The sequence below is a fragment of the Acipenser ruthenus genome, chromosome 6 (genome assembly GCF_902713425.1).
Source record: "Acipenser ruthenus chromosome 6, fAciRut3.2 maternal haplotype, whole genome shotgun sequence".
Lineage (NCBI taxonomy): Eukaryota > Metazoa > Chordata > Actinopteri > Acipenseriformes > Acipenseridae > Acipenser > Acipenser ruthenus.
Genome location: NC_081194.1, coordinates 29,114,865 through 29,135,080, shown reverse-complemented (window position 1 = coordinate 29,135,080; position 20,216 = coordinate 29,114,865). Strand labels below are relative to the sequence as shown.

Sequence of the window (20,216 nt, the reverse complement as noted above, 5' to 3'; positions counted from 1 at the left end):
TTTTTTTGTTTCAGACATTAATACTTACTGTATTATCATTTTCTTTTAGTTTTCTTTACATTTGATTCACTTATTTAGATATGCTATTATACTATATATTTTGACTTCAGAAAGGCTCAGGAGAGTAAGTAAAAACAAGTAGCTTTTGAGTTAAGGTGAGTGAAAGCAATAAATTCAAAAACAAATGGGTTGTAGGGAGATATGCAAATAAAGTATTACAAGAGCCTTAACTCGAAAGCTACTTGTTTTTACTTACTTTCCTGAGCCTTTCTGAAGTCAAAATACAGTTGCGCTGTACTGATGAGCCCCAAAACGGGCCAAACGTGTATGCAGCTACTGTATTTTGACATTTAAAACGCTTTCATGCGATTTGATTGGCTCTTGTAATGCTTTATTTGGATATCTCCCTATAACCCATTTGTACTTATTGCATTCACTCACCTTAACTCGAAGGCTACTTGTTTTTATATATATATATATATATATAAACATATATATATACACTGTGTATATATATATCTATATATATATATATATAGATATATATATATATATATATATTCAATGGCAAAAACTTTGTTAAAGTAATGTTAAGGTTTGGTTGTAAAAGTCCAAAAGGTTAGGAAATTGCAAGTTAAGGTAGCCACGAAACCATAACTCTGCACCCGTCAATGACATCGGCAATGACATCACTAAGCACATGACAAATTCTCCCAGAAGAAAGCCCATACGGACATAACACTAAGTAAAACAGTAGAATACAGTAGTGCTAGAGCATTAATTAGGGACTTCCATGTATTACTGGAACTAATGTTAAACAAGTCATATTTCTCCAAACGCTATCAGCAATATTCATACAATATTTCATACAATATTTTCTGTATCTGGAATCTGCAACATTGGCTTTCTTGTATTAACTGCACTGTTTCACTTGGTACAAGGAGTCACTGCATTTTCTGCAGTATGTGTATGTTTGCACTGTGATTAACCATTCTTTTTTCAAACTTTACAGTTGACTCTGAAATATTGTTTGTATGAATACTGCTGATAGCATTTGGAGAAATATGACTTGTTTAACATTAGTTCCAGTAATACATGGAAGGTCCCTAATTAATTCTATAGCACTACTGTATTCTGAGTTTATTGGTTTTACTTAGGACCTTGGTGAAATAATTAGCTTGACAGCAAACATTGTTTGAAGTCTAATGCAGTTACTGAACTATGATTTCCCAGTGTTATGTCCGTATGGCCAATCTTCTGGGAGAATTTGTCATGTGCTTTGACGGGTGCAGAGTTAAGGTTGCGTGGCTACCTTAACTTGCAATTTCCTAACCTTTTGGACTTTTGCAACCAAACCTTAATGTTACTTTAACAAAGTTTTTGACATTGAATTTTAATTGTTTTGCAGAATGCATCCTGGAAAATCAAATAACCACATCTGCCACATAATGCAGTGGTGAAAACACAACTTGAGACACTAAATAGCACAGAAGAAAGAGACATGAACCAAATATGTAAAGTTTTTTTTTTTTAAAGCCAGATTAATTGAAGCCAAATCAAATGTGAAAAATGTTAATCCCTGTCCCTGAGACTGGAGAGGTGGGGACAGCAACGACTGTCCCTGAGGCTGGAGAGGTGGGGACAGCAACAACTGTACCTGAGACTGGAGACGAAGTTTAACTTTAAATAGTAGTGCTAAGGGCAGTTATTCTTCATGTTGTATGGCTCTGTCCACTCTCTCTAGAAAGATCATGTAAGAATCCTGCAGGATTTTAGGCAGTCTAATGCGTTGTGTGCATTGCGTATCATTACATTGAAACCATTGCTCATCTTTTCGTACCCAGGCAACATGGTGGGTTTAAAATATTTTCCTATCAATTACAACTCTGTTATGCTTGACATTGGCTGTATTAATTGCAATATAATATCATTTTAATAAACTAATAAACAATATGGGGGATAATTAATTCCGTGTTTGCATTTTAAAATGGCGCTGTATAAATCTGGTGATACGGAGCAGTATGTTTATTTTCTAATTCAGCACAAGTGACATTTCAAATAAGTAATTTTTGGTAGGAATAAACGTATAAAATGCATTCATGTCTTTACAAAATAATTTTCATTTCGGAATATTCTTTATAAACTGTAAACAGGAGCATGTTATCATTTATGTCTTGCTGTCAACCAACATTTTGTTATTGTTTATTTTGTTATTTGCGTCCCCACCAGTTTAATTGATCTTAATTGTATAATAAGCAACACTATATAGAGGGTCCCTTTTATTTTTCACGTTTTATTATTTAAAAGCACAAGTAAGATAACAGTTTTAATTCCGACAGCAACATAGATTTGATTTTAGAATGGAACGGTATCATTGAAATCCCGACTGCACCATAACATCAAATGTGAGAGGGGGTTAATGAAAATCGTAGTTCCTAAATTAAAAACACATTATTAGTTTCCCCAGTGTTGAAGGCACAAACACAAAAAACATTATCACTGATTACAGTTTTAAACCAGACAGAAACACAGATGTGACCTGTGTGTGCTGAACTATATATTCCACATCTCCCTATTTAGTGCAATGGAACGGTCGCAAGTCCCTCTGCCTAGCAACGACTTCAGACAGTAGTGACGTCAGACCATTATCTTTGGGGTTCAATTTCTGTAAAACTAGGACCCCCCAAAAATTATTAATACTCCGTTGCACATCTACACCCCCGGGACTATGTGTATGCTGAGCGTGGTTCCTTAATTTGCTATACTTTTTGAGATACAGGTGTATAAAAATGCATCTTAATCATTTCTAAAAAAATCTGACCACACATTATTTTCATGCATATTGGTGGGCTTTTACCCCCCTTTTGAGCTGGTTGTAAAATCAACTTTAAACAGTATCTTCATTCAAACCTTAACTATGGCTACGCAACCATGCAGACATAATATAGCCATGTCCAAAAGTTTTGCATCACCTAGAATTTTAGGATTGACACAATTTAAAAAAAAACCAACAACTGTTGAACATAATTTAGATTTTTCATTTAACATCATATAACATAACAAACTATAAAATGATATTGCAAAAGTATCAGAAGCCATAATAGTATTATAGTATTTCATGTTAGATTTTTAAATGTCGTATTTTTCATTTTGTGTCAGTTTTTCATTAAGTGGTTTGTAATTCAATATGCTAACGTAACATTATTCATCAGGTTTCATTCGACTTTATGAAGCAAAATTAGTTAATTCTATAGGGTGATGCAAAACTTTTGTAACAGGGCAGAGGCCATACACACTGGGAAATGTGTGTGTGTGTGTATATACAGTATATCTATATATATATATATAACCCTCTTTATACCGCCTGGTAAGGGCCATGGCCAAAAACGGGCAGTAAGCGAGGGTGGCCTTATAGTGAGGGTTAAAATAAAACACACACACACACACACACAACCTTCTATGTTTAAAATAAATTCAGACGTTTTATTTTGCTAGTTATACAATTACAGTATCTCCAGGCCATTTTAATAAAACATTAATCTTTTTTAAAACTACAGTACTAGTTCTTAACACAACAGTAGGTCTACTAGTGACGTTTTATCATCTTTGCCCATCTGTATGAAACATACATGCTTACTTTTGAGGAACAGTTTATACTTAAAAAAATTTCAAATAAAAAAATAAATACTCATTTAGTGTCAAATTACCCAAACAACAATTCCATAAAAACAAAGTGTACATTTTTTTTTTTTTTTTTTTTTTTTTTTTACTGTACTGGTCATTTGAACGTTTGTGGCACGACTGTAAGCCTGCTGAATACTATCCACCATTCTATTTATTTCACAAAGAAATTTAAGCTCAACGGCATTCTTTTTTAAGCAGTTAAAAAAAATGTTGAAAAAATGTTGAATTGAAAAAAAAAAACTATTCTGCTGTTTACAAAACTGATGCTTAAGTTTAAGGCTTCATTTGTGCAAAACTTGCACGTAAACAAACAAACCTCTTACCGTACTTTTTTGTTGGTACATTTTCAGTGTAAAATTAATACTATCCAAGTAAAAACATATCCATTTTTTTTTTAAGCCCACTCACTTCCACCAGTAAAATAATACATATTCGGACTTCAGAAGGATCAAAATCAAACCTTACATGTATGAAGGCTCAGAGTACGAGTTCTAACAGCAATGGCTTTTTTACACACCCAGAGGTCAATGTTGGGAAAAGGTTTACTAATTATGCATTTCTTTCCAAAGTAAGTTCATTCATACTGTAAGGGACATTGCAAACTCATATACAAGTCTTTTTGAAAGTGACTTATGCACTGAAAATAAATAATTATTGTACAGTAAAAGTGTTTCACAGTACTTTACAGTAACAGTTTATACAAAATACATGTCATAACAAAGGTGTATTTTCTTTTAAAAATATTATATCTGGTATTACTCTAATGGAGGTTAAAGATCTGTTTGCAAGCCATATCTTCCAGGAAGTCTGTTATTGTTTTACTTCCTTGTACATTTTATCTCAACCATGCCTTCTGGGTCAAAGCATGTTAGTGCTTGAAAGCATATCAGTGAAGAAGCCAGTGAAGGTGTGAAGGTCTGGCATGACTAGTGATGACAGCAGTGAAATTCAAGCAAAATGTGTTTTTTTCTAAATTGTGTTTTTAAATGTTTTAAGAAATATTTTAGATATACAGTAGTAGGAGTATTTCAGAAATTATTTGTATCTGATATTCCATTCTGGCAATAGAAAGTCTTGTAAAGAAAACACAACATCAAGGCCATATGCTGAACTATTACTATAATATTGTTATGTTCTAATTTCTTTCCAGCAGGTCATTGTGGTTCTGTGGGGTATGGAACCAGTAAACTAACAGATGACTTGTAAGATAGATGAAATGACCTAATAATTATATTAACTGCCAAGTAATCCATTTATTTCTGACGAGGATACCCATGTTGAAACCACAGATGTGCCCTTTTGGTTATAATTGCCAAATTAATTTATTTTTGTTCCACTTTTGACTCTCACTTTCAACTGCGCTCAACATACTGTGTATTCCAGACAGTAAAATACTATTAAGTATTAGCAAGAACAAAACTGTATTTTCCCAACCCCTTCAAGGTACTCCTTAGCAATTGAATGCATCAGTATGACAAATTATCCTCATAGTTATTCAACATAGTGCATAGTCCCCTATGATACATTGCTCAAGAGATGATCAAAGGCAAACTAGCAAGTTGAGCCTCAAAGTCATACTTCAAAAAGACGTCTCGCTTTGGTTTGGTTTCTCCTATGGGATTTCTATTACCTACATATTGCCCATAGCAATGCTTGTGATGATAGTATTATTATTATTATTATTATTATTATTATTATTATTATTATTATTATTATTTATTTCTTAGCAGACGCCTTTATCCAGGGCGACTTACAATTGTTACAATATATCACATTATTTTTACATACAATTACCCATTTATACAGTTGGGTTTTTACTGGAGCAATCTAGGTAAAGTACCTTGCTCAAGGGTACAGCAGCAGTGTCCCCCACCTGGGATTGAACCCACAACCCTTCGGTGTAACCACCGAAGTGCAATTTTCATTTAATGAACTATTAATGCCTAAATAAATTACAAACAAATTAATAGACATTTTATAGACTTGATTAACTTTACTATTGAGAAACTAAAGATCTTTTCAAAATCAAACACATGCAGGAAATGACATCTCATCGTACTGCTCTTTTTAACTGCCCTAGTGTCCTATGCGTAAACTGTAATGATGTCAATGAACATATTTTACACCAAGATGCTAATACACTGTGCAGTGCGCCCAGTTCATTAAGAAGTCCCATATTTCATAGAGAATTGGCCACAAGTTTATAAATCAATCCTATTCAACAAATAAATACCTTTTGCAACCACATTCAGCCAAAGTAACCAACGGGGGTTGGATAGGAATTTTAAATTGCATAGCCCCTTTCACACAGAGCAATGTCTCATGCACTTCACAGTCACTGAACAACTGACAGGCAATCAGAAAGACATCGGCCCAGTGCACAACAAAAACACTTTTAGTTTTTGCCCCAGTATTTATTTATTTTTTTTAAATGTGGAAGAGAAATTTAGTCAGGACACTTGGGTTAGCGATGAGCTCTTTTTGCAAAAAAATCCCATGGGATCTTCACAGGGAGATACAGGACCTTGGTTTAACATCTCACTTAATGGTTTGCTAGTATATCTACTACTCATCTGCACCAGACCACTGTCAGCATTGCACATAATCTTTTTATTTTTATATATATATATATATATACTCTGAGCACACTGTTCAACTCAGGGGAGACATTTCAGGGCAGAGATGTTTTAAACTCCTGTAAGTGGTTTTGTTTGTGCACTGGGCATGCTTTATGTCCAGACAACTTTTAAATAATCAAAAGAATCACACAAACTCATTTAATTTAAAGTTAACGAATCAGAGCAGTATTAGTACTCCATCGATTTATTAAATGCTTAATAATGGATTGAGTGGTTGCAAGCCACTTTGGATCCCTGCTAATAGGCAGTCTGGGTGTTTCCGGTGCCTCTACAGGATTAACAACAAATATGGTTATCGTACGCTTAGCCTTCAGGCTATAAAATGCAAAAAGCTAAAGCGCCCACCGCTAAATCCTACCAAATACAATATATCACTCTCTTAAGATTAGAACATAATTTCTATACCTTATAGCAATGCATCCAATATAAACGAGATATAAATTCAAATACATGCTTACCTTCCAGTATATGGAAGTGTAGTATAGGATATATTGAAAAATAAGAACTGTCCTCAAAAGGCAGAGACTTCTAAATACGACCAAACAGCAGTCAGTTTTTCAGAGACCCTCAGAGCATGGACCACGTCAGCTTGCAAGATTAAGTTTAATGGGGGTGAATGGGGTCTTGCTCTGGGTTTATATAGGATTTTCCCTCCATTGACTACATCAAGGGTCCAAATTAAATCTGATCATCAATCTGCCTTAACAGTTCTCATCTTTGAGTTAATGATATATTCTAGAAGGATCCGGTCAGCTCTTTTTTAAAACTAACTGGAGTTATATATAAAAAAAAACATTCAAAATTAATTGGATATAACTCCTTTCCAAAATATTGGAACATAATCTCATGGTTCTCATTTTCAAACCCTCCTTTCTCTAAAATTGTATTGTATTGTAGGATCCTTCCTACAATACAATACAAGTTTATATGTGTATTAAAAGAGATGCTATTTTATATATCAACTTTTTGTGTGATTATATTAAACTGGGTCTACAATATATTTCCTCTGAGCAGCATACCATTTCACATTTTCAGATTAGTTTACTTTCATATACAGGTGTGTGTTAACAATCTATTGAACAAAGACTGTAGGGGGTTATCATAAGCCCTTGTATGAAAGTACAAAGCATACAGTGGTCAGTTCAGTTGTTTTCATTTGAATTTAAGCTATAATTAACATGTTAAATATAATAGCCTTATTTAACTGTGCCATGCTTGGACTAAGCCTGACCTCTCTGTTTCTAAAAATGTGCCTGCACAAGCAGGTTTCAGACACCCTGTTTATTTGCCAAGGCTAGTGTTTTAATTAACCCTTTGCGGTCCATTGTCGGACTGGGTCCGACATTGCAATTATTCCTCACAGGTCCTTTGTCGGACTGGGTCCGACATCATTATAGCAACGCAATAAACGGGTGTCTAGTCGTTTTTTCTCCGGAAAAAGCCGAGAAAACCATTCAATTGCCGAGTGGGAGCGACAGGAGCCGAGACAAGTCGAAAAAAAAAAAAAGGCGTATCTCATGATTAGTCATACATGGTATCAGGTATCAGATAACGGGGGCTGACGTAAGTAAACAAGTTGGCTGACTGAATCAGCGCACAGAAAACACTGACATTTGCAGAGCTTTTTTGAGATGTTATAGTAATAAAATAATGACTTGGATCGCATTATTGAGGAGTTTGGTGATAAAACGAGTGATCCGGAGATGATCGATCGGTATGTACGACTATTATTATTATTATTATTTATTTCTTACATAGGTGAACGCTATAGCAAACGAAAGGGTGGGGCGGGGCTGGAGATGCCTAGTGAGTGCTTTGTTGATATGCAGGGCCATTTAAACCTGTTTGACTGTGAAAAAAAATACTTTTAAACAGCGCATCTAAAATTAACTGTGCGTGTGAAAATTAATTAGACCTGGCGTGCCTGACGTGCGATTAATAAATGGACCGCAAAGAGTTAATATGAAACTCCACTGTAAGCGCTTTTCCAAATTCACCGCATTAAGTCATTTTTTGGCTCACAAACATCATCCCAATTAAAGTCGCTACCTGTCTGATAAGAACTGATACTGTAGACAAATTTTCTAATTTAAATGAAATGCTCGCTTTGGCTGCCAAGTTTTCATTAATTTGTATGATATAATGAAGAGAGTTAATTTTAGAAAGGCCTTGGATTCAAAACTGCTGATGACCAGTAAATCTCCCTTTCCAGGTCTAGCACCGCTCTGCTGCAAGCAAGTAAAGGCGATGCTATCAATGTAATTCTTTTTAGTAAGTCTACTGTGTACTAAAATTATTAAATACAGTTTACACTTTTGTTTTATATCAAACCTAACAGTTCCTATTTTCTATTGCAGTAAAACCTTTATATAAACTAAGCATTTATATTATTTGGTTTAATTGATATTGTAATGTCTAAAAGACTTTTTGTTTAGTTGGAAACAGAAACTGAACTACTTCTTAAATTGATTAAATTAAATGAACGTTATCTCAAATGTTTCTTAACAATATGTTTACAATATTGTCAATGCCATGCTTCTGTTATAATAAACTTTTAATATGTTATTTCAAAAGTTTAACTCTATAACATATATTTCCAATTCAGATACTTCAGTAATTTTATTTTACTCCATTGATCTGTTATGAAATAATTTGGAGGGTCAATGGAGGGTCCAGTGATTTTCATCTAACCCTTTGAGTAGTGAGTTCTAAGATGCACTGCCGGTCCCACGGGAGTGAGTTATTTTTTTCTGCATGCACTTGATTATTACGAGTACAGCATACAAACAAGCTGAAAGCTATATGTTTGTATGTATGTAATGAATACTGACGAAATACAGACACATAATTTTTTACAGTAAATAAATAAAACAGATATATATTTTTTATAGTCATAGGGAAAGGTTTCGACTAAAAAATAACATGTAGGCAATAAACAATAAACAACGCGATGTAACAACCACAACAACATCCTAACAAAAAAAAGGCGACAGAGAGAGAGAGCGACATGAATAAATCATATCCGGGTAAACAGGTGGTGGGGGCGGAGGGAGTGAGAGTGTCTAATGCTTCAGCGTATGATACTCCTTGAAGCATGGATCAACACACAGAGCTTGGCGCCGCCTCTTCGCTGTCACTTCATGTTGATGGTAAATATTCTTCGCTTATGTCTTCACGGACACACTCGCTGACATCCGATTCAGTGGAAGAATTGTATGTATTTGAATTTAAATCAGAATCGGAATTCAGTATTATTACTAATACTTCTTTCTCACTGAGCGATTTTAGCTGGTTTACAAAAACTGTTGACATTTTGTGAATGGGTTTATTATACGTAATTCAGTCAATATCTGGCAGAGGGCGCAAAAGACCAATAAAAGGTGTTACAGAAACCTAGTGTTAGACTATTATGTGATCAGGAGTTTTGTAGGCTCAGTAATTCAAGTTTAAAGTTGCAGAACGTACCGGTACGTTCATACTCCCTGGGGACCGGAGAGCAGAGAACGTACCGGTACATTCGTACTACTCAAAGGGTTAAATTCAAGCCACTATCAACATATTAGAATGTAATAGTTTTACAGTGACTGAACTAAGTCTGACCTTACTCTCTTTTCATACAACATCCAGTTGAAGCAGGTTTTAAGACAACCTCTCCTTTTGGCAATTTTAGTGTTGATTAATATGAGACACTACTGTAAGCATTTTCTAATACTCATTATTTTTAACCAGATTTTAGCTTAGTTTAATAAACAGTCCTATGCTTTTCATTCCCATTTCCTGCCAGGTTCTAATTAATTTCTGTGACATATATAGAAAATGTTTATTTTAATATAAACTCCTCCCTTCTATTATCCGAAAGGTATTTCATTTGTTAATATTAACGAGATCGCTCTTTATAGAGAGGATCTTGGCTGTTAAATTGCTGACCAGCAAAAAATTCTCGCTTCATCGGCCAAAATCAATGAGTCATCTCCAACACTGCTTTTACTACAAGCAGGTAAGAACGAGGTTACAAACTTAGTTATTTTCCTTCAATCGGTTCACTGTATACTTAAAGTTGTTATATTAGGTTTCTTATATATTTTTGTTTTTTCTTACTACAATCAATTGCTTCGATTGCTTCTGGCATATTAACTCTGTTCCATAGAGTTTGCCATTTTGCTCTCGCTGGATCAGAATGTTTTAAGGCTCTGCTCTGACTAATTAAAAAAAAGATCTTTTGCCTGATAAGGTCGGCTTGACCTTTTGATATCAGGAGCTCTCTTTTAGACCTTACACAGACGTATTCAAAAGGATACAATGTATTTCATTCTACAGCATCCAATCCATATCTAATAGGTCAGCTTGTTCCCAGCAAGATTCAAATTCTCCTCCTGGCTCAGCTCGAAGTGGCTCTGCGAACACCACAATAGGACTTACACAGATCTGCTAATAATATTTTCTACTGGTATTTGTTGCAGTTTCACAAATGTTCAATTTGTATCCCAAAGATCGTCCTGCTTCCAGTAGCGGTGACAGTCTTTAAAAGAATAATACCTGCAAAAACTTAAATCTTGTTAGCTAGGCTCCCATCTCTACATTCTCATTCCCATCGTCAGTGGGCAAACACATGCTAACTGAATAAGCTTTGGTGAAAAACTCATTCAAATACTTTAATCTTATTGGTTTTTAGCTAGGTCATTGGGCTCCACGAACAGTCCAGTCCAAGTCAATACTTAGATTAGATTTTAGGTTTTTCCACTGTATCTTTAAAAAAAAATCATTCAGCAAATGGTTTTTAATGATAATATTAATTGAAATGATTTGAATCTGAAATTGTGGAATTTCAAGTTTTTCCGTGACACAACTTAAATTATTAGTCGTAGTAGTAGTCTTTTTTTTTCAAAACAGCAAAATAATGTTTACTCTTTAAAATATATATTTTTAATAAATCCTTGTTTAAAATACTTATTTGATAACAGAGGACCCATACTGTCTGTGTTTTATCACAGTAAAAGCTGCTACCCACCAGACGAGATGTGGCAAGCGGAACTGTGCAGCGATGCGTCAAAATGAATAGAACCTATACTTTTGATAAATATCTTTCACATCACAGGCGACGCGACAGGCAACACAGAAGCAGCAGAAGGGCGGCACTGGAGCGACGCAAAATAAATAGGATTGAATCCTATTTTTTGCGATTTGACAAGCATCAACTACTGCACTGAGCAATCAGAGAACAGCTTCAATGCACGTGGTCCAGCAGGGTGAAGCAGTATCCACAATGACAGAGGAAACAATAATACATGCCGTTGAAAAAATACCCAGAGCTTTATGACAAAGGACATCAGAATTATAAAGATACAGATTTGAAAGATAATATAGTGGAGTCAATTTCGAAGGATCTGGATAAGCCTGGTGTGTATGATTTATTGCCATATATGTTGAAATACCGTCAGAGAAGACACTCATAATTTCCACATCATGTTGAAGAATATGTACCAGTCTTGATCATAGTTTTGTCAATAGCAATTTTGAACATTTGTAAAGATCGGGCAGTTTTCAAACCTGTCACATCGCGTCTGTGTCGCTTCTGGTGTGTGGTCATGTCGCTGCAAAAGTATCTCGTTGCCAATTAGAAAATTGCATTGTGTCTGGTGTGGGGAGACCTTACGTTTCAGCATTTCTCCCACACAGGGTGCTGTGTACAATGAATGAGCCCCCACGCCCCCACTTTCTAAAGTGCAATGATATGCCTGTGTTGTTTAAAGCAGTTTGGAATTTACACACATGTGTGAAATCAGTTACATGAACTCGGAAGTTGATTTAGAAGGTCTATTCCCTGCTGGGATAAACCAAAACTGAATTAATACAGCAGTGGGGAAATGCATCAAATGCACCACAGATCCATGGTTATCCTGGGATTAAATGTCAAAATAGGTTGTTCATGCAATCCAGGTGGAATCTGGGTCTTCAGCATGCAGCAAAATGTATCTAATAAAAGCCAAATCCCCATCAGATGATGATAAATAATTTATAGGCTTGCAATTTTCAGTGGTAATATTCCCAAAGGTTTGCCATGTTCTCAGAATATTTTTATACTTGTTTAATATCCTTCTTATGTGTGTTCAGTATAGTTCCATTTTGTTGTTTCTGATCATTTTTTGCTATTCTTAAAATAAAAACTGAAAAAAAGAAATCTGGAGAAAAAAAACAAACAAAAAACTTACCAAGGTTCTGAGGGGAAGCATTTTAGCATTGCAACGCTTTGATGATTTACCTATGGGTGTCAGTGCACACTAAAATTAAATTACAATTGTGTTCTTTTTTTATAGGTCAAAGCAGCCACTAATAACATGAATCCAAAAACAGAATAAAAAATAAATAAACAGGGTTCACAATACAGCATTTAAAGAAATTAATTAAATCTCTATTTAACATGGAATTGAGTTTTAGTACTACTATATAAGTTGTTAAGGATTCAACAATTCAGCATTATAGTTAAGTGTAGTTCCTGTGTATTAGGTTGCATCTCTCTAATTTTTACGTGTTTCTCTCTTTTTTGGTCTCTAAAACAGGGAACACCCATGAATAATGTCTGCTAAAGCAAAATAAAAACCTACTCGACAACACACGTATTTTTCTTTTTGTAACCCTTTTCATAGAAAATATAATTGTTTAGCATCTTTTTCTATGGGGGAATGTAGCAGGCTGGCATGTGTGGTGACGTCACAGACCCGGAAGAAGGCAGGCACAGACAGCACTGCGGGGAAGGAAAAGCACTCATGCATGTATTTATTAAATAAAATAAAAAGGTTTAAACACGAAACAAAATTACACAAAGCAAAAGGGCATGTGGGCCAAAACAAACAAACAAATAAATAATATTAACAAGTATCGTGCTGGTTGTTCCAGCACGAATAGCAATTGTTTTCTTTATAGTTATTGTTTTACCTATTGTTTCTTCACTCCTGAACTCTCTTCCCCGTGCAGCCAAAGCTACAGGTTCTTATAGTGGTGACTGAGGGATTAACTAGTTATCAATTATCCTATTAACCCCTCGGTTACATTTTGCATGGGTTTACTAATTCTGCATGACTGTCACATATCTCCCCCTTTGTGCGCAGCACACATAGCCTCAAAGGCCACCTCCCCCCTTAAAATCCCAAAAGTCCTGCTCAAAGTCCTGGGCCAAGAACAGAGGCTTTAAGGGGCCCATGGCATCTTGTGAGCTTCCCAGCTGACAGCGGAAATGCTGTCAGTCTCCTGATAGCGGAAATACTGTCAGCGGAGCCATTAACGGCCCCAGCAAATCCCTGGAGGCAATCCCCAGGCAATAGCGCACGGGTAACCCCAGGCGATGGCGAACAGGTCTCCCCAGGTGTTGCAGGCTCGGCAGCCTAAGGCGTTGCAGGCTCAGCAGCCCTAGGCGGTACAGGCGTGACAGCCCTAGGCGATGCAGGCTCGGGCAGGAGTTGATCCTTGTGAGGCGATGGTGGGAGCAACAAGTAGTCTCCCTCTGGTGGTGGTGGTGTGAGCAACAGATAGTCTCCCTTTAGTGGTGGAGGTGTGAGCAACAGGTAATCTCCCTCTGGTAGTGGAGGTGGGAGCTGCAGGTAGTCTCCCTCTTGTGGTGGAGGTGGGAGCTGCAGATAGTCTGCCTCTGGTGGAGGTAGGAGCTGCAGGTAGTCTCCCTCTTGCGGTGGGAGCTGCAGGCAGTCTCCCTCTAGTGGTGGAGGCGGAAACAGCAGGCAATCTTCCTCTGCTGGTGGTGGCGGGAACAGCAGGCAATCTTCCTCTGCTGGTGGAGACTGGAACTGCAGGTAGTCTCCCTCTGGCGGTGGACACAGCGGGGCTTCTCCCCCTCGCACTGGAGACGCGGGCTTACCCGTCTTAGGCTGTAGACGCTCGTGCTCCCCCCTTCTGGGCGCTGGACGATTATGCTCCCTCTTTCTGGATGCTGGATGCTCGTGCTCCCCCCTTTTCTGGGCTGGCAGCTCCTCCTTTCCCTCTTGGAGGTGGCAGCATACCACCGTGTGCCCGTACTCACCACATGCAAGGCACCATCCTCGCTCCTCAAGGCCACTGAGGAGGTCCTCCAGCCCTTCATCCCACTTAATTTGGCTGTGTCGCGGTTCCCCCAGATCCAGCTGTCCATACTTTTTTTCCCACTCCTCACACAAAACTCCAGAAAAAAAAGTGTACCCGCATACCGTCTCCCTCCTGGCCTATGACTGTGGCGCTGTAATCCCATCTCTTATCACCATATGTGGCAGGCTGGCGTGTGTGGTGACGTCACAGACCCAGAAGAAGGCAGACACAGACAGCACTGGGGGTATGAAACGTGCTCATGCGTGTATTTATTAAATAAAATGAAAGGTTTAAACACAAAACAAAACTACAGCAGAAGGGCATGTGGGCCAAAACAAACAAAACAAATTAACAATAATAATAACAAGTATCGTGCTGGTTGTTTCAGCACGAGTAGCAAATGTTTTCTTTATAGTTAATGTTTTACCTCCTCGCTCTGACTCTCGTTCTCCACTCCTGAACTCTCAACCCGTTGCAGCCAAAGCTGCAGGTTCTTATAGTGGTGACTGAGGGATTAACTAGTTATCAATTATCCAATTAACCCCATGGTCATATTTTGCACAGGTTTAATAAAACTGTGTGACTGTCAGCTAATTAAATAATCAGAAGCCAACAGCCATGCATTCTCACAAGGCATTAAACTACAAAATGGAGGCTGTGTGGTCCAGTGGTTAAAGAAAAGGGCGTGTAACCAGGAGGTCCCCAGTTCAAATCCCACCTCAGCCACTGACTCATTGTGTGACTCTGAGCAAGTCACTTCACCTCCTTGTGCTCCATCTTTCAGGTGAGATATAATTGTAAGTGACTCTGCAGCTGATGCATAGTTCACACACCCTAGTCTCTGTAAGTCACCTTGGATAAAGGACAAATCCTAATATGCAGAGGGTTAGGAGTATCCCGTCACAGGGAACTATAATATTTGCAGCTGACAGCACCACAGTCACTTGTTCAAAAGGATATGTTTTATCTGGAATAGTCTCAGCACTAAATAAAAAGAAATATGACAGAATCTAGAACCAACTCTTTAATGTATTACATCCTCAAGCTGTTTTACAGTAAAATTTATACAATTAGACCTATCTTTTTATTTCTGCTGAATATCTTATAATTGAATGGATAAAATATGTTGTAGCTCAGCAAGCAAAACAGGATTGTTGCATGTTTTTTCCCAGATGTTCACATCATTTTATACAAAACCACTGACGAGGTGATACTTTCCGAACAGTGCCATTGTAATTTTGGCCATTGTAACAGTGCCATTGTATACCTTTTAATTTTAAGATTATATATATATATATATATATATATATATATATATATATATATATATATATATATATACAGTAAAGTAGAAGCACTATTTCTCTGTAGTACTCCTGTATTTTATTTAATGTAAAACCTGTATGAGGCAGTACACCTTTAAATATGTTTTTTGTTTGTTTGTTTTTTTAATATGTGTATTGAGCATGCACAGAAAGCAGGAGACAGGCAACCTAATTTAGGTATCTACTGGGGTCATAACAGAACATCTGTGTAAAGGACCAATCCTTACATCAACACACTGTATCAACCTGGTGCCTGCTGCTAATTTGCATTAAGGTAAATCAACAACTCCTGTCTTCATTCTGGCAATTATAAGATTAATGAGAGAATGCATGAATTTAGACATGTAGCTAAAGCGAGCGCCAATTCTTCCTCTAAAAAATGATGACATGCTCATTACCTGAACGAGTTCCTCCAGCTCGGTGGAGTTCACGCAAGAATGGCTAGATAGGAACTCCAGCTTCCCATCCAGAATCGCAAGCTTCTGCGAGCTCTCATGAGGCTGCTCCAGGGCTTTGAACACTGTAGCACCAATGATCAAATACAGTACAACTAAAAGAAAGAGGGCAGAGACTGTTTTCCACTTCATGACTGTTGTGATTGAGTCACTGTCATCATCTGAATTTAAAACTATGGGTTTGGTTGAAAAGGACAGGCGAGGTTTGGAGTTATGTGTTGCTGATTTTGGATCCAGGAGATCAGGTGCAGCCACTGGGAAAAATACAGAAAATAGGTTTTAGTATGATAAAGTTGCATTTCTGCCCTTGTACTGTAATATAGTAACTGTATGTATCTACAGCAACATGAATAATAGTACATACGGTGCATTATTCATTAATCTATTATATTGACTCCACTTTTGTAAGGTTTAATCAATATTGGAATGTATATACATTAATAGAACTTAATATATAGGCCTATTAATTTTCTTCCACAGAAAATCTCTTATTTTTAATGTTGTACAGTACATATTTTGCAACCAAGCATTTAAAAATATGTTTGTATATAGAATACAAAAATAACATATTAATATAGAGGCTACTGATGTTGAAAAAAAAAAATCAAATAAATCAATCATGATATTGTAATATGTAGCAGACTAAGAAAGACAAGTCCAAATGGTGTAAATGAAAATACTGTGGCAGTGGCATCTTAATTGTGTGTATTATAAACTGCAAAAACTGATTAAAAAACGGAATTGATTCAAAATAGAATACAAATATTACTGGGTATAAAGATGCCAACTGAATGGAGGGTGATCACGTTCTAAATATGAACATGCCATATAGAAGTACATCACCAATCATTGTATTTCGCGCATGAATATCGTAAGTGGTCTATGCATACTGTAAATACTGAATATTAAAATCTGATTTTTTTTCTATATCAAATCACTAACGTCATCAAAATAATCGATAATAGAATGTATCAATCTTCTTAGAGATTAAAAACTGCTAATACAACACATATTACAGTTGTGTTGTACTTTCATTATTATATGCAATTACTGTAATAAAATCTACCAAAGTCTTAACACGCAGGCAGACAAGACCAAAAAAACATCAACAGCAGTTTTCTAATTTTGTTTCCGCTTCTATACACTACAGTAACCGTATGCACTACTACACAGACATGGGTCTTGTAATATACTCACGTATCGGATAGGAAATAATGGAGGACTCTTTCATTCTTCCCAGCTATGTATTTTCTTTGATAATCACTGGAAAAATAGCTTTCTTTTAGGAAAATATCATTTTCAGAAAGGAATGCGTTGGAGGCAAATGTTTACTTTAAAAGTCTTCAAAATATCGCAAAAAAAGAGCCAGTTTCTCGTTACACTGTAAGAGCACTAGGATTGTCCTGAAAGCAGCACTTGCAGAAAACCAAAATTGATTACCCCATTCATTTTACGATCGAAGACTCTTTCTGTTAAGTGCAGACACACACAGCAACAGACAACCAAAATGATGTACGATGTCTCGTCAACACCAACAGCTTGTATCACACACCGAAAAGTGCATTTTTAAAATATTGCTTTCTAGAAATTCACAAAATAATCAAATAATCAAGATCAGATTATAAAAGCACGTACATGTACACATTTTAGCAGTGATCTATATAATGGCTGATGAATAGATGTTTTTGCCTGATCAAGCACTTCTCTCAATAATCCCACAACCATACATTATTGGCAACTTTGTTCTTTTGCACGAGTTACAAGATGAGCAACCAACAAAACTGCAACCCAACTACTCTTGAAATAATACAGATTAGACGACATCAACAAATTACATGAGCTTCAAATATACTGTACCGTACACTCGCTTATACCAGCCTTGTGCAGTATGTTTCTTAACAAACTAATATGTAAATACACCAAACAGCTGGCAGCTTTTACATACAATGCAACATACCAAACAATTTACATTGTAAATAATAATAATACTACAAGCAAATCTTTGCAATTGACAAAAAATACGACTTACTTATTCTGTACCAAACGCCTTGTCTTCTTGTTCTTCATCAGATTTTTTTTTTTTACAAGCTCATTCAATGAGGACGTTTCCACATGGTGCGGAATGTGCTTCACCTCTTCCAGCGCCTAGCTACATCTGTCGCTTCTTTTCTTAGTTTCAACCTCCCATTGAAATATTTCTCACAACATTGAACACGCGTCCGCGGTTGAGCAAAGAAAAAAGCAGGTCATAAAGGGGAAAATTGCTTCCAGGGAAATTGGGAAATTCTTCCCAGTCATAATAAATACTAGGCACCCACCGACACGCTGGTAAGTTAATGTGGTTGCTGGGTAAATGGGTGCACGTACAATTTTATTAGCAGAGTGAAATACAATTATTTCAATAGCACATTATTTTCTTTTAAAAATGGCATGCCTTATAATGACCGTTCGATAGTACATGCATTTTACATTTTCGTTTTATTTTAGGAATTATGGAATTAAAAAAATGCAACACAGTAGACAAGTAACGTTCAGTGCATTCTGGTTTCCAAATAAACGATTAGATTTGTGTAAGGAAACTGCGTTGCACAACTAGACTTTGCTTTCCAGAAACACTGGGCAGCACCACAATCCAGTGCTAGTAATATTCAGTGACAGCTTGGGAAAGAGTCGCAAAGTCTTAAATTGTGATTAAACTTGTTAAGGATCTTCTTTAGCACAAGTTATTCAGTATGTTATAGAATATGAAATAAATACTCTATTATACTATATATACATACATGATTTATTTCTTAGCAGACACCCATATATATATATATATATATATATATATATATATATATATATATATATATATATATACAGTGCCATGAAAAAGTATTTGCCCCATCTGATTTTCTGCATTTTTGCATATTTTTGACATTGAATGTTCAACCAAAACCTAATACTGGATAAAAGGGACACTGAGTGAACAAATAACACAAACATTTGACACAAATTTCATTTATTTATTAAAGAAAGTTATGCAACACACAATGCCCCCGTGTGAAAAAGTAATCGCCCCCTTAGACTCAATAACTGGTTACGCTACCTTTAGCAGCAATAACAACCAAACGCTTCCTGTAGTTATTGATTAGTATTGATTAGTCTCTCACAGCGCCGTGGAGGAATTTTGGCCCACTCCTCCATGCAGAACTGCTTCAACTCAGTGACATTTGTGGGTTTTCGAGCATGAACTGCTCGTTTCAGGTCCTGCCACAACATCTCAATGGGGTTTAGGTCTGGACTTTGACTATGCCATTCCAAACTTTAAATTTCTTGTTCTTCAACCGTTCTGATGTAGACTTGCTTGTGTGATTCGGATCATTGTCTTGCTGCAGGACCTAGCTGCGCTTCAGCTTCAGCTCACGGACAGATGGCCTGACATTCTCCTATAGAATTCTCTGATACAGAGCAGAATTTATGGTTCCTTCAATGATGGCAAGGCGTCCAGGTCCTGATGCAGTAAAGCATCCCCAAACCATGACACTACCACCACCATGCTTGACCGTTGGTATGAGGTTCTTACTGTGGAATGCAGTTTTTGGTTTTCGCCAGACATAACGGGGCCCATGTCGGACAAAAAGTTCCACTTTTGACTCATCTGTCCATAGAACATTGTTCCAGAACTCTTGAGGATCATCCAGGTGCTTTTTGGCAAACTTGAGACGAGCATTCATGTTCTGTGGTTCAGTGGAGCCCCAGAGCCTTAGAAATGGCTTTGTAACCCTTTCCAGGCATCAACAACTTTTTTCCGGAGGTCTTCAGGAATTTCTTTTGTTCGTGGCATGATGTGCCTCTAGAACAGGGGTGCCCAATCCTGGTCCTGGAGGGCCGATGTCCCTCCTGGCTTTTGTTACAACTGTGCCCTAAATTACTTAATTGGACCAATCAAGCCCTTATTAGAAGCTTAATTGGTCCAATTAATCAATTTAGTGTACAGTTTGAACAAAAACCAGGAGGGCATCGGCCCTCCAGGACCAGGATTGGGCACCCCTGCTCTA

At 36.8% G+C, this 20,216-nt stretch overlaps 1 protein-coding gene across 1 annotated transcript in view; it reads right to left on the bottom strand.

Moving 5' to 3' along the window:
* The window catches only part of LOC117410373 (potassium channel subfamily K member 2-like), a 35,118-nt gene extending 16,670 nt beyond the window's left edge, over positions 1 to 18,448 (bottom strand). Inside the window, exons 1-2 of the mRNA XM_034016824.3 lie at positions 18,203 to 18,448; positions 16,117 to 16,427 (exon numbers count right to left, since the gene is read on the bottom strand). Coding sequence (XP_033872715.2) covers positions 16,117 to 16,427; position 18,203 — 312 coding nt within the window. The 5' untranslated portion in view covers positions 18,204 to 18,448. The remainder of the gene's footprint in view (positions 1 to 16,116; positions 16,428 to 18,202) is intronic.
* Positions 18,449 to 20,216: the final 1,768 nt, after the last annotated feature.